The 15,537-nt window shown below is 38.3% G+C and overlaps 1 protein-coding gene across 1 annotated transcript in view; it reads right to left on the bottom strand.

Moving 5' to 3' along the window:
- The window catches only part of LOC135223462 (uncharacterized), a 154,338-nt gene that overhangs the window by 7,138 nt on the left and 131,663 nt on the right, over positions 1-15,537 (bottom strand). The window contains exon 2 of the mRNA XM_064261883.1: positions 538-734. Within this exon, the coding sequence (XP_064117953.1) occupies positions 538-734 (197 nt within the window). The remainder of the gene's footprint in view (positions 1-537; positions 735-15,537) is intronic.

The following is a 15,537-nucleotide window of genomic DNA, read 5'->3' as shown; positions in this document are numbered from 1 at the left end:
CATCACAATTTTATCGTTAATTGTCCCTGACTACTTTTCTTGGCGAGGTCGTCTAAAGTCTTAAATTACTTGAACTCTATTAAGTTGAGTGTAATGTAAAATTTAGGCCAAATGCCAAGCACTGGGACCTATGAGGCCATTCGACACTGAAATGGAAATTGACAGTGAAAGGTTTGAAAGGTGTAACTGGAGGAAAACCTCAAAGCAGTTGCACTATGAATCAATTGTTAGGAGAGGGTGGAAAGTAAGATAGAGAAAGAATATGAAAGGAGGTACAGTAAAAGTGGTTGCAACTATGGGCCGAAGGCACGCTGCAAGGAAACTTAAGTAATGCCTACAGTGCACCGCATGAGGTTCCACTGACGTAACTACCACCCTGCAGGGAACTCTATTGAAACTGGAAGAATATCTCAGAAAATGAGTCTATGTATAGTGTTCAATGGCGTGGGCAGGAGTTTAGTCAAACAGTCCTCAAGAGGATCATTCATATGCTTTTAATGACATGAATGAATCACTTCAACGACCCCTATTCCTTACCGTCAGCTTGTTCTTGACCCTGGTCGTACCGCAGACAAGTTCGTTGTCGAGAGGAAGCCTCAGTACGTACTGGTTGTCCTGGAACGAAGCCTCGCAGCCTGGAAGCTCGCCCCATTTCTCCAGGGCGACACCTTCAACGCCCTCTGCGTCCACGCGGACAACCATCTCCTGTCCCGTGCATTCGACCGCATATTGCACTGCAACAAGGAACAAATGAGGTGTTAATATTCTGTCTGCGAAATAAAATGACGAGCAGTCTAACGTATAGAGTTAAGTATACCTTAGTTTTACCAGACCACTGAGCTGATTAACAGCTCTCCTAGGGCTGACCCGAAGGATTAGATATTTTGACGTGGCTAGGAACCAATTGGTTATCTAGCAACGGGACCTACAGCTTATTGTGGGATCCGAACCACATTATATCGAGAAATGAATTTCTATCACCAGAAATAAATTACTCTTGATTCCACGTTGGCAGAGCCGAGAATCGAAGTCTAGTGTATAATTAATATTAAAGTCGAGTATCGATTAAAAAAAACATTTTCCAGGAATGAGAGCTTGAGAATTGGTTAAATTTCCAATGAAAATATTTTGTAAACGAAGAAGGTAATCTGATTACTAATTTTTCCCTGTATCATTCACCCTTTTTTTGCCATAAATTTTTAGCCTAGACTATCTGATCTTACATAGATCTGTTGAAATAAGATATAAGTATACATATTAAATTACGAGGTATTTTTATATTAAAAAAGTGTGCACCATGGCGAATTAAGTTCAGGGTAATTCATTTAAAGCTTATAAAAATGGAGGTACAGTTTTCCATGGAATATTCTAAAAATAATAATCATTCAGATAAAAGAAAATATTCCAGCACGCCAAAAGAATGACAATAAATTTTTCTGTAAAATTATAAATGATCTCTTCATTGTTGTTAAGACTAAACCGGTCTTATTGTCAGCACGGAGGACTGATGTGGACCTCCAGACTATGGCCCAACTAACACAGAGCACGATCTCTTCAAGCAGCCTCATTCCCAAAAGGGAATATCTCTTGTATTCTGTTTCCAGAAGACTAATATGGAAAACAGAGTCAAGACTGTAATCCACTATAAACCTATATCTATCAAGGGATTGCCTCTTCTGTTTTAGATTAAGCTGGCCTTATGCCAGCACGGGCTCTTGCTCATAGAGCAGCCCGTAATAAAAACCTCTCCTTCAATGACAGTGGCCATTCAGAGGGCGACTTAAAATACTCTGAAACACACAAAAGAACGAGCACATATTCCCGAGTAAAATTCTCATGATTTCTTCAGCCGCCCCAGTGCACGAAGGGAATGCTAATGTATTCGAAGATGGCGTGATTTCAAACTACAAATAAGTCATAGGGTCTCGAGACACAGGCTGGCCATGTGTTCAAGTTTCCAAAAGTACACAGATCTTGACACTTCAAAAAAGAGCAGTTATCATGCAACTAATTCACACTGGTGAACTTTGGTAACAGATGTCGATAATAAGTGTTCGGCTTCTGAAGTTTACGTACGCTTATTTGAAAGAAACACCAGTCATCACGCAACAAATTTGCGCTACTACACTCGAGTAACATATGTGGTTAATAAAAGAATAACTCTTCGTTTCCATTGGTATTGATTCTCGTAACTGTTCAAAATAACGACAGCTGCTATGACTGCAACGGATTCCATTCCAAGTGACAAAATGACATAACAAAACCAGGCATGAATACTCCTAACCAATTCCTATAAAGCAAGCATATAGTTATTACCTATCCATCGAATAAAACATTCAAACAAAATTATATATGTAAGTAGTTGCACTACCATTATGGTCTCCGCAACTGAAACTATTTACTAGTTTCATAGGATTTCGGATTCAATGCAACATCTATACTATTCGGTAAAATGAGAAAAATAAAATTTTACCTCGATGACTTTTCTTAAAGTGCGTGTGTGAACATTTATTTGGCAGTACCCAATTTCTTCTAGACTTTTTGAGGAAGACCTTGACACCCAAGTGACCTTGACCCTTGAATCCACCTCATAAAACGCTGACTGTCACCCATACATGATACAGTTTAGGTTTCAAGTTATCAATTGTTACCCACAAATGATAAAAATCATGTTTCAAGTTATCACCAACTGTCACCCACAGAGGATACAATTCTGGTTTCAAGTTATCAATAACTGTCACCCACATAACACAAATAAGGTTTCAAGTAATTATCAACTGTCACCAAAAGATGATACAAATAAGGTTTTAAGTTATCATCACCAAAGCCATTAAAATTAGCATTTCAAAACATTTCAAACGAAGACTGACTGACATGAAAGGATTTGACATACAGATACAGGCAGATAAGCTATTGACTTGATGCTTACTGGCCAGCTCAAGAAATACTGTGCTAACGTGAAAAATTTATTAGCTGATACATAAGACACCGTCATTCCAGACAGGGCCAAATACTAAAATTATATCCTAATACTATTAACATATCTATTAGTATCATGCATATATAATCATGAAATTTACTATTCATGTCTACAATACATGGCAAAATCTAGAGCACTAAATGAGAGAGAGAGAGAGAGAGAGAGAGAGAGAGAGAGAGAGAGAGAGAGAGAGAGAGAGAGCCAATGTGTATCCAGTATCGTGAGAACATAGCACTTTAAAAATTGGTGGCTGACCAAACAACGCAAGATTCCAACGGTTGTTTAGCATTCCAAAATCCTGTATGTCACTATGTTAAGGCAACGGCTGCTGTAGGCAAATGTACAGTTATATTCTCGGATGCTCTTCATCTCCAGACACGGAGTTGTTATGGCTTCAAAAATAGACATGGCATGTTGCGTGTCAATGATTTTCGCCTACCGAAATTAACAAGGTGCTTAAAGTCTTCAAAACAGATCATAACTTCAAATTTAATTGGCTCTAACCATTTGCATCTTCCTGGTTTATTTTTCGTGGCCCTCTTCATTGGTCCTCTTCCGGCCCACCGGGCAAGGCCTGTTCAGTTTCTCGAGTAAATACTTTTCTCGAATAAATTGCTTTGGTGTCACAACTGTCTCTGATACTCCTGATTACGCCCCATGAACTAAAAAGACGCTGACGCTAAGATAATCAAGGAGAAATTCATGAATTGTTAAAAAAACCCTTGTAACGCAGAAGTGAAAGTTTTTCAAGAATATTGTGGATCAAGTACCGACATTGGGGCATTCGGTGAACCAAACAAGAGCCAATATTAGTACATCCAAAATTAACACGAAATGAAGATAGGGAGCAAATATTCTCAATACTTTGACTGTTTTGCTTCTACATCAAACGGTCTGTTGGCCGCCTCAGTGGCGTGATCGGTATGGCATTGGCCTGCCACCTCGGTGGCAGCGAGTTCGATTCTCGGGCATTCCACTGAGGGGTTAAGAGATGTGTATTTCTGGTGATAGAAGTTGACTCTCGACGGGGTTCGGAAGTCACATAAAAACACCAAACAAACAAACAAACTGTCTGTTCTTCACCACAGTTATTACAATATTATAACTGTCTAAACCCTTGTGAAATAATCCTATCAAATTTGGGATGCTCATCCCTTTAATCAATCCTTTCAAGCCAGGACTGGAACAAGAGCCTTTTTAATTAACGAATGAGCCTATGTAAGTATCACAGACACTTCTCTCGAGGCCATACTGTGGACACTCCAGTGGCGCTCGTCCCTTTCTTTATTGCAGCTAGTTTCGTAGCTGTCTTCTAAAGTTAAGCTTATCAGTTTAATTTTTAAATTTTTAACACGTAAAGCCATTGGTCTCGTTGCTGAATAACCACTGGTTCCATGCAACGTAAAAATACCATATAAACAAACAAACCATAACATCCCCGTCTTATCGTCTTACTTTTCAGGAGATAAATATATTGCTTCACCCGAGATGTGGTTGTTGTTGTTTTTGTTGTTGTTGAAGATTAAGCTGGCCTTATGCCAGCACGGGCTCTTGCTCATCGAGCAGCCAGTAGTATAAGTCAGAGTCAAAGGCTACTTTTGACATTAAGTTTCCATTGGACCTAGGCTACATAATGGCACTGGGTCGCCTCTCATTTGTTTGTTTTTTCTTTCCACTACATATTGACAAAGCTTTCCAAGACTTCTTACCCGTCGCCGACCTTACTCTCTATTCATTTTCTTACGAAACCATTGTGCTGCTTGTCAACTCCTACGACTTTACTTAAAGTAAACGAATGTCAGCGCCCGTCTTCAGATCTTTTTGATATTTTATTCACGTGGCGGGAAAACCGAGGCTAGACCTAAGATGTTAACAGTAACATTTCGGTGAATAATCCTACGCTATAAGTTCGTCAACGAATGATTCTCAAGTTTGAACGCATTGTAAGGACTATGAACACTGTCATTCCGACATTACTCTAATATCTACAGCCACCATCTCTCTCTCTCTCTTCTCTCTCTCTCTCTCTCTCTCTCTCTCTCTCTCTCTATCACCGTTATGCGATTTACGAACGAATGCCATTTTTAAAAAATAAGAAAAAGTCGCCGAGGCGTGTGAGAAAAAAAGAAATCTCCATCCCTGACCCACCTGACGGGTAATTTCTGTTGCTCCTCCTACTAGATCGATAGTAGTAGTAGTAATACTCTAAGGACGTAAACAAATAAAAATAAAAATTCGTATACCAGCGTTCTTACTTCGTTAAATATTATGATAAATGAAAAATACGGGGAATAAACATAAGTGTGATACACTTAAAATGGGTTTGTAATTTATGACTACAAAATCTTTACTTTTAGCCTTAAGTGTTTTATTATCATATATATATATATATATATATTATATATAATATATATAGATATATATATATATATATATCTAAAATATATCAGCTATGGCCAGGCCGTATGCAAAGCAGGTATTCGAGAAATAAATAAAAGAAAAAAAAAAAATTCGATGTCCCAGTTCGACGACGTTGCTGTCACACTGCCAAAATTATGACGTCACTACAGTGACATCACTTGTTCAAATAGCTTCCAGACAAAGGAATAAGGGGGAGTAAGGGGGGTGAGGGAGGGGGGGGGGCAACGAAACAGCGAGTTTGGGAGGCAGAAGGAGGAGACATTAAAGTCAAAATGCGATGCTCAAAAGAGAAAATGTCTTACGACTCGTAACCGAAAAAACGACTGACAAGGGGGACAATGGTTTTTACTTTTATATCAAAATAAGACCCACCTCCCTCCCCATCCCCTCCCCCCTCCTGGTTTACTTATTATCTAGAAACGCCGCAAGCCCCTACCCAGACCACGGGTGGGGCACCCCCACCTGGGGGGACCTGATCCCTTCGATCAAAAGGAGAAAAATGGATAGAATACGCGACACCACCTGTGGTGTGTGTTTTGGCAAGAACATATGCGTGAAAAGTGAGAGAGAGAGAGAGAGAGAGAGAGAGAGAGAGAGTCACAAACAAAGGAAGATCTCATCCTTGCACAAAGCGTGAGCGACGACAATGGTCTGCGTGCATCATGAGTTCACGGTCCTTATGGTCGAAAAGCTATTTTGGCTGATTGGACACCGCCATGGCCCAAATTATTCCTCTCCTCATAATTGCACAGTAATGAGCTTTCCGTTCTCACGATGGCCTTACTATTACAATATACCAATATTAGACAATACAGTCTACAAGTTATGAAAACTAATTACTTTTTCTTGAGCAATAACAATTCAGATTAATATTACTGATGGGTTCCTTCAGTTCGTCACGCCTATAAATCACGCAAAATAAAATGAGCCCGAGTTTCTATGGCTCAATCGAGTTTTTCTATACAGCCTATAATTCTACATAAGCTGCGGCCCATGAAGCTTTCAGTCACGGCCAGGTGGTGGCCTGTCTGTAACGTTGTCAGACGTACGATCATGGCTACCTTGAATCATTCCCCGAAGAGAACATAATATTCGCGTTCTCTCTGAAATCACAATAAAGCCAGGCAAGGAATTTTACAGCCTTAAACGACGACATCAAAGCCATTGGAAACCGATCGAGATAACAGGAAGTGTTTTACAGATTATTGCATATTTATTGTTGTCATAGCAACGTGTGGCTCCTATCTACGCCCACAAACTCGAAATCAAATACATCACACGCCCTTCTTTCCACGGTACGTCTTTCACGGATAAATCCCTCTCGCTCACAGTAAAATCGGCTACAAAATGATACACCATGGAAACTTTAAATACTCCTCATACGCAACAGTTAGAGCTTCTTTAAATGGCCTTATGCAGGATTAATTCGCCAATCAAGTGACAGGATACAAAGCTGCAAACATCAATCAGCACATCACATAATGATAACAGATCCTCGAACTGACTACAGATTCCGGTAGATCTATATTACTATTCGGCGGCGGCCTAGACTATGGCAGTTGCGGTTTTTCTATGCAGTTTTACCTCCTGAACAAGAATTTTAAGTAATATTTATTCGGACGACTGTAATTAACTCCCAGGGGCTTGTACTAAACACGTTCCTGGTGGCTTTCGTATTCGCGGGGACGAACGATGCGGAATGCTTATATAGAAATGACCAGATTCCCAATAAACTATTTAATAGAGACAACTGAAACCAGGTCAAATACCATAAAGAAATACTGAACTCTATGCATCACATAAGCTGCTTAAGGAGACTTTTCACGGGTGACACAAACTCAGAGAAATCAAGTAATCAAACGTCTTACTGCTATAATTCCGCTTAACACCAAATATATCACCCATCCTACTTACCAAACGCGTTCTACTCAGAATCAATCACAACTACAATAACCATTCCTTGGAGGCTAGGAAACTGATAACTGACACCTACGGGAATAAAAAGGTAACTGAGTTCTTTCCATCATGCTATAGGAAACGAGTAAGAAAAGTCGACTGTCACTGGACATGATTCCTGCCAGACGACCTATTATACCGTTTCACAGGCAGTTGGCCACACCCACCTGATTCAATCATTTCTGAAGACATCACGGCTCTGGGAGTAACAAGAAAAAAGACTAAATGACATACGCATAATGATATATACCCCAGTTTTCAAGAAAAAATATACTAGTTACATTCTCAGAAATATATTTTCCAGCAACTATTTTATTACTATATTTCATCTGGTCTGATTCATGTCATAAAATCCCCAGACTCATTCGTCATAAACTTTTCAAATAAAACTTGACTGCCAGGACGAAATACATATGGCATCCCATGAACACACATTCGTGTTAGACGAATCGATAACGTCACTGAAGTCCTGATTTCCTCACTGTCCGCTGGGCGCTGGTTCGAACTCACGAGAGGACGAAATTATCATCAACGAAAAAATTCCCCTTCGGTTCACATATATGAAAATATAATAATTCCGAGGTAGAACGAATTAGATAATATTAAAGGACATTTGTAGCTCGAATCATTTATATGAATCACGGTGATGTGATAATTATTCACAATAGAGTATATCCAGTATCAAATGGCTGGGACCACATTCTCACATAACATCCAGTTTACGAAACGAAATCTCCGTGATTATTAGGCGACAGAACAGTTATACCCACCACAGGAATCCATCGAAAAACCACAGGTGATCCAATAAAAAAAAAACGCCAAGGGATAGGGGACCTAGGGAATGGACCCACCAGTTGGAAACACCCCCAAAACCTAAACAGGTGCGCGTCATTAAATAGGCATACGGACACCGTAACAACACTCCAGAATCTACGATATCTTCAACGGAACCTTAATTACGAGGCTGAGGTTTTTCCACGGCGGAACAACGCACTGTAAGACCTTCTGACACCGGAGGGGCCCTTACCATAGGATCTCTCAGCCGCAGGATTCCGTGTATGGACGGGAGATGTGACCGTTTCTGTAGACTCGAGGCGGTCTCACGCAGCGATGTTTGTTTTCAGGTATCTTTTGACATCTGTGAACGTTCGCACGGAGATTACAGTTTTTATTTCTATATTCACGCATATTGGAAGTGTGTGTTCAGCACGGCGATTTCGTAAATAACACAGTTATTATTATTATTATTATTATTATTATTATTATTATTATTTATTATTATTATTACCTCTGCTGTAAGGCGCTACATTATACCATACAATTTCTGTGCAGAATGGGCGAGAATAGACTACGATATTAACACAGAATAAATTATGAATGAAGGAGGTAAAAATCTCTCTCTCTCTCTCTCTCTCTCTCTCTCGCGCGCGCGCGCGCGCATACTGTAGGAAAGTACTGATGCAAACAATACCTTCGTTTCGAGCAGTAAAAGTAAAAAAAAAAAAAAAAACTGTAAATATTGGATCTTCCTAAAAAAAACACACACACCACAACGGTAGCATTGCCATAAATATTAATGTAAATCGCAACACGAACAATTGTCTATGAAAATTGTTTCAATAAATGTTAATATCATTATTCAACTAATGATGATCAAAGGACGTAGACGAATTACTCAGATAATTTCTGCCACGTGGAATGTTTTGGAAAAAAAAAAAAAACTATAGCATTCCTCTAGAAAAAATTTCCAAAAGGATGCACAAGAACATTGGAATAGGCGTATTGAGAGAGAGAGAGAGAGAGAGAGAGACGCTTCGTTGATAAAATCGATGTCTAGCAGAAAGGATCTCTCTCTCTCTCTCTCTCTCTCTCTCTCTCTCTCTCTCTCAGTTTAAGCAAGAAACTACACCAGTCATTCCCTTCCCTCAGCCAGAGTAATAAAAAAAAAAGCCCTCCAAATGCTACCTGTTGACAAGCTTTCAGCCCTGTTGAGAATCAACAAAAGGATCCATATATATCTAAAGCGTACACGACAGGTTAGAAAGAGTCCCAGAGTCAGATAGAACGGGGATTGTGTGTGTGGAGAGAGAGAGAAGAGAGAGAGAGAGAGAGAGACCTTACCTTACAGACCTTGTTCGGGTTGCCCCAGGTCCCTCAGTGTGAGGCACCTCTAATGTCTACCAGAGAGTTGCTAGTCCATCTTCCGGTATATTTTGCATCTTCCAATCTTGGATGGTCTGGGATGCAGCTTAGATATTTAAACACATCTACGCTCACTCCTGATATATTCCTCAGATGAGCTGGCAACGCATTAAGTACGTAGACGCTGCATTATCGATGCTGGTGCGTAGTGGATTAATGTCCTGTGTGCTTTCCTTATTTTTCCTGGTATAGTTTTGGGCACTATTAATCTACCTCTGCTTGCTCTTTCTGATATTTTTAGCTCCATGATGTTTTCGGCTATTCCTTCTATCTGTTTCCATGCCTGAATTATCATGTAGCGTTCTCTTCTCCTTTCTAGACTATATAATTTTAAGGATTGAAGTCTTTCCCAGTAGTCAAGATCCTTAACTTCTTCTATTCTAGCTGTAAAGGACCTTTGTACACTCTCTATTTGTGCAATATCCTTTTGATAGTGTGGGTACCATATCATATTGCAATATTCAAGTGGACTACGGACATATGTTTTATAAAGCATAATCATGTGTTCAGCTTTTCTTGTTTTGAAGTGCCGTAACAACATTCCCATTTTTGCTTTACATTTCGCCAATAGAATTGCCATTTGATCATTGCATAACATGTTCCTATTCAACATCACACCAAGGTCTTTAACTGCTTCCTTATTTGTGATTGTCTCATTATTAGGTCCCCTATATGCATATAGCTTTCCTTCTCTGTCTCCATGATTTATTGATTCAAATTTATCAGAGTTAAATACCATCCTATTTACCTCTGCCCAATCATATACTTTGTTAAAGTGTCTTTGTAGCGCGTTCCTATCTTCATCACAAGTAATTTCTCTACTTATTCTTGTGTCATCGGCGAAACTACTCACTACCGAGTCCTTAACATTACTGTCTATGTCTGCAATCATAATAACAAACAGTAATGCAGCTAACACCGTACCTTGTGGCACACCGGATATTACCTTAGCTTCATCCGATTTCTCGTCGTTTGCAATAACTATCTGTTTTCTGTTGTGTAAAAATTCTTTTAACCATCTTCCTACTTTATCCACTATATTATGTTTTCTAATTTTCTTCGCTAATATATTATGATCTACCTTGTCAAAAGCTTTTGCAAAATCTAGATAAACCACATCTGTTTCATTTTCGCTTTTCATATTTTTGTATATGTTCTCATGGTGGACTAACAGTTGGATTTGTGTACTTTTTCCAGGTACGAAACCATGTTGTCCTATATTAAACAAATCATTTTTTATTAAATGTTTCATAATATTTTTCTTCATTACCTTTTCCTACACTTTCATAATATGTGATGTCAGACTCAAAGGCCTATAATTACTTGCCTCTAGTCTTGATCCACTTTTGAATGTAGGGGTAATATATGCTAATTTGTGCTCATCACATATCTTGCCTGTATTTACATTTTCTCTTAATAATATTGCAAGTGGCTTTGCGATAGAATGAACTACTTTCTTTAACAAAATAGCAGGGACACCATCTGGCCCTGCTGCAGCTCAATTTTTAATTTCATTAATAGCCTGTACAATATCAACTTCATTAATATCTATGTCTGCTAAATATTCACTATTTTCATCCCTTACTTCTATATCATTATCTTCATAATCAATTCTAGAGAGAAAGTTACAAGGATTAGGATGTCTCAAAGACTTATTAGTTGATCCGAGAGAGAGAGTGTTCGTAAATATACGTAAAGTGTAAAGTGAGAGAGAGAGAGAAGAGTTAATAAATATATAACTGTCAACATGACAATTAAGGTGAAAAGTGTGTGAAAGAGAGAGAGAGAGAGAGAGAGAGAGAGAGAGAGAGAGAGAGAGAGAGAGAGAGAGAGAGAGAGAGAGAGATTTGGTGCCATGGGAACCCGGAAGCTGAAAGATCCGGAATATGTCTCAGCTCGGCGTCCACAAGGCCGTGTATCCAGCGACAATTATATATTTACCAGCTTCAGTTTTCTCCCAGAAAGTAAAGACGTCTCTCTCTCTCTCCAGAGGAATTTAGGTAACCGTTCTAAGAGGTTTTTCATGGCGTTAATATTAAGGTTGATTATTATCAAATAACCAAAGAGTTCAACTGGTATTTCCACAAAGTTCAAGGCTTCTTGTCTGTTTTTGTACAGTTGTTTTTAGACAGATGAACGACCTTTCAAGCTTTGGCGGCTCCAAGTTACATGGATTGGAATCTAAACCAAGCACAACGAAAGCATTTTTAGTTTTCTGTCAAAGAAAACTATTGTGCCGGCTTTGTTTGTTCGTCCGCACTTTCTTCTGTCCGCATTTTTTTCCGAAAGTACGTTTTCCTGTTCGCTCTTTTTTTGTCCTCACCCAATACTTGAGATTTTTTCTAGTTTGATACAAAAATCTAAGTCCAGCCTATTTGTTCAAGTGACGTCACTCAAAAACGAAGATTTTATATATATATATATATATATATATATATATATTAGTGCAATTTGCCTTGGCTCTTTGTGTAATGATGCGGTAACCTGCACGGCAGAACCCATTTTAAGTTTTCTGACAATTCACTCACGGAAGAAATATACGTGACCAGTATCCAGAGTCAACACTGCTACCTAGTACGCTTATATATAATATATATATATATATATATATATATATATATATATACATGTATATATATGTATATATATATATATATATATATATATATATATATATATATATATATATATACATATACACGAACATACGATTCTCCTTTGTTTAAACTTAATACCCATCTGCGGGATCTGAGTTAGTGGCTTTCAGTTTGATCGATCCAAATAAACAGCTTCACTTTCAGATTTCAATATCAGAATGGGTTACCTTTAAGCCCACAATTCAACTTTGACCTTCTGGATGCAGACTCTGACGAGGGCAGAGAGTAGTGTGGGAGTAATGCGACTCGTTTCCGTAATCCGAAAGCTGGAGTTTACCAGAGCCCTTATGATATCAAGAGGGGCTCTCTGGGATCGAACAAGTTTGAAAGGTTGATAGCTTGCTCTATAACACTCTGCCGATCAAAAGCAATGAACTTAATTATGATTATTATTCGAAAATATCAGAGAACGTAACTGAGTAGCTATACTTAGCAAAAAAATTTAAACAAACTTATTCTTCTTAAAAAAAAAAAGACGGAATGTGAAATTCAAATATTGCTTTCTCGTGTATGTATGTATATATATATCTTAAAAGCGTCAAAATTTTATGGAGAAGGGACCATAGGATATCTTTAAAAATTTATATATATATATATATATATATATATATATATATATATATATATAATATATATTTATGTAATCACTTTAGCACCTAATTCATTTATCATACATATCCACAGGTGAAAAATAAGAGACGGGGTGTAGGTCCTGACCGGTTTCGACTTTATTTTCAAGCCATTGACGAAGTACCTACACCCAGTCTCTTATTTTTCAACTGTGGATATATTATCTATATATGTTATAAAATATATATATATATATATATATATAGATATATATATATATATATATATATATATATATATATATATAAATTAGCCTACGGGGAAGGTTGAGACGAACGAAGGTGATCACTCAAGCGCCAGAGAACAATTGGTGGAATTATAAAGAGCACATTCGTTGCGCTCTCTTGAAGGTTGTAGAAACATCCGATATAGCCATTGGTTTGTAATTCTACACTATTTGGCACGACTGGTATCAATGGCTTTTTACCGTGTGTGTGTGTGTATGTATGTTTTATTCTTGTCGTTGTCGTGCGTGTAAGTAGCACGTAGTCGGTACCCACATTAAGACGATCGAACTAAAAGTTATTGAAGAGAGAGAGAAGAGAGAGAGAGCACGAGAGAGAGAGAGAGAGAGGAGAGAGAGAGAGAGAGTTCACAACGTCAATACAATTTCAAAAGAGGGAATGTCCAAAACATTCAACCTTCAAGAGAGAGAGAGATTTACAAGTCAATATAATTCCAAAACATGAATGTGTAAAGCATCCCACCTGCAACAGAGAGAGAGAGAGAGAGAGAGAGAGAGAGAGAGGAGAAGAAGAGGAGAGGAAGAGAAGGAGAGAGAGAAGAGGAGAGAAGAGAGAGATGGAGATCTAATGCAGTGGCATCTACTCCAAGTTAGTAGATCTGTAGTCCTTCTCCCCTCCATTTGGTATATCAACTCCATAGAGAGACCTTGACTGACCACACGAGAGCCAATCCCATTTACATAACCTTTGAGGCAAGGCACTACCAATCGTTTGTGTAGGTGTGTATGTGGGGGGGGGAGGGGGGGGAGGGGATTTGTTGTGAGGGGTGCCAGTGAGTAGTGGTGAGAGAAGATAGGTAGGATTGCAGGACCGATCACTACTCCTACTTCTTTCTGGCGACAGCGAGAAAGATATTCATTTCTGGCCTCTGTGTTATTTGCTTAAAAGGCCTGTTAAGTATGCATGATGACGTGGATATTAATGTATACATGCATTATTCGCAGGCAGTATTTTTGGATATTGAATCAGAGATTAATGAAAAAAAACAACGAAAAAAGTTCAGATTCCCACGGCAAAAAAAAAAAAAAACCATTGAAAAAACGGATTCCCACTGAAAAAAAATTATTCCCACTGAAAAAGACGGATTCCCACTGAAAAACGGATTCCCACTAAAAAAACGATTCCCATTGAAAAACTTATTCCCACTGAATAAAAATGGATTCTCACTTAATAAAACAGGATTCCCACTGAAAAATAATGGATTCCCACTGAAAAAGCGATTCCCATTGAAAAAATCATTCCCACTGAATAAAAAAGGATTTCCACTGAAAAAAGGATTCCCACTTAATAAAAGGATTCCCACTGGGTAAAAAAGTATTCCCACAGAAAAAAGATTCCCACTGAATAAAAAAAAGGATTCCCAATGGATAAAAAGGATTCCAATGGATAAAAAAGGATTCTCACTGAATGAAAAAGGATCCCCACTGAAAAAAAGGATTCCCAATGGATAAAAAAGGATTCTCAATGAATAAAAAAGGATTCTCAATGAATAAAAAAGGATTCCCAATGGATAAAAAGGGATTCCCCTAAAAAAATAAAAAGATAAAAAGGAAAAAAAAAAACACTTCATGGCAAGATCTGCATCGGAGAAGAAGGAAACGCTTATCACAGTCACTTAACCGATGGAGACAAAAAAAAAAAAAAAAAAAAAAAAAAAAAACAGCGGACTGCCTCACGGGACTCAATCTACCTGACAGGTTCGGTTTCATCGCGCCAACCATGAGTGTGGTGGTTCTGGCAAGTTGCAACCAACTCTCGGAAGAAACCAGATATTTACGCGGCACTTCGCAATACTGACTGCTTCTGCAGGTGAATATCGACGGGGTAATAAATAGAGAAAGAAATAACAAATAGAGGGAGAAATATATATATATAGAGAGAAATGATAAATAGAGAGAGAAATGCACACTTTTACCTGGAAGAGGCTGCGCATACGTACGAAAGTCAGACCAGGAGAGAGAGAGAGAGAGAGAGAGAGAGAGAGAGAGAGAGAGAGATAGTATCCAGCTTTCAATTTATCTGCGCGCTTCTAGGAGGGAAAGAACGTCGGTGTATTATTATTATAATAAAATTATCATTACTGATAATCATAAAAATTAAAAAATAATAATAATAATAACTATTATTATAATAAGAAAGATTCCATAGCAAACGACACAAATATGTTCAAAATGTGTAAAGGGAGAGAGAGAGAGAGAGAGAGAGAGAGAGATGAAATATTAGAAGTTGACATTTTATTTTATCATAAAATTCGGAATTATTATTCATTATTCTCTGCACCACAGTGCTTGAAAATTGTCTGTCTGTCTGTCAGGAAAATATATATGCCAACTTCGGGATGAAATATCTTCCCAACATAGGACAAATCCTTATGATGGGGCGTTTTTTTTTTTTACAAAACGGTACCATCGTGAAAATGGGAAGTGAGGTGGGGTGGGATGGGGGG

This window comes from Macrobrachium nipponense, chromosome 10, assembly GCF_015104395.2.
Source record: "Macrobrachium nipponense isolate FS-2020 chromosome 10, ASM1510439v2, whole genome shotgun sequence".
Lineage (NCBI taxonomy): Eukaryota > Metazoa > Arthropoda > Malacostraca > Decapoda > Palaemonidae > Macrobrachium > Macrobrachium nipponense.
Note: the sequence above shows the minus strand (reverse complement) of the source record. Positions and strands in the feature narration are given on the sequence as shown.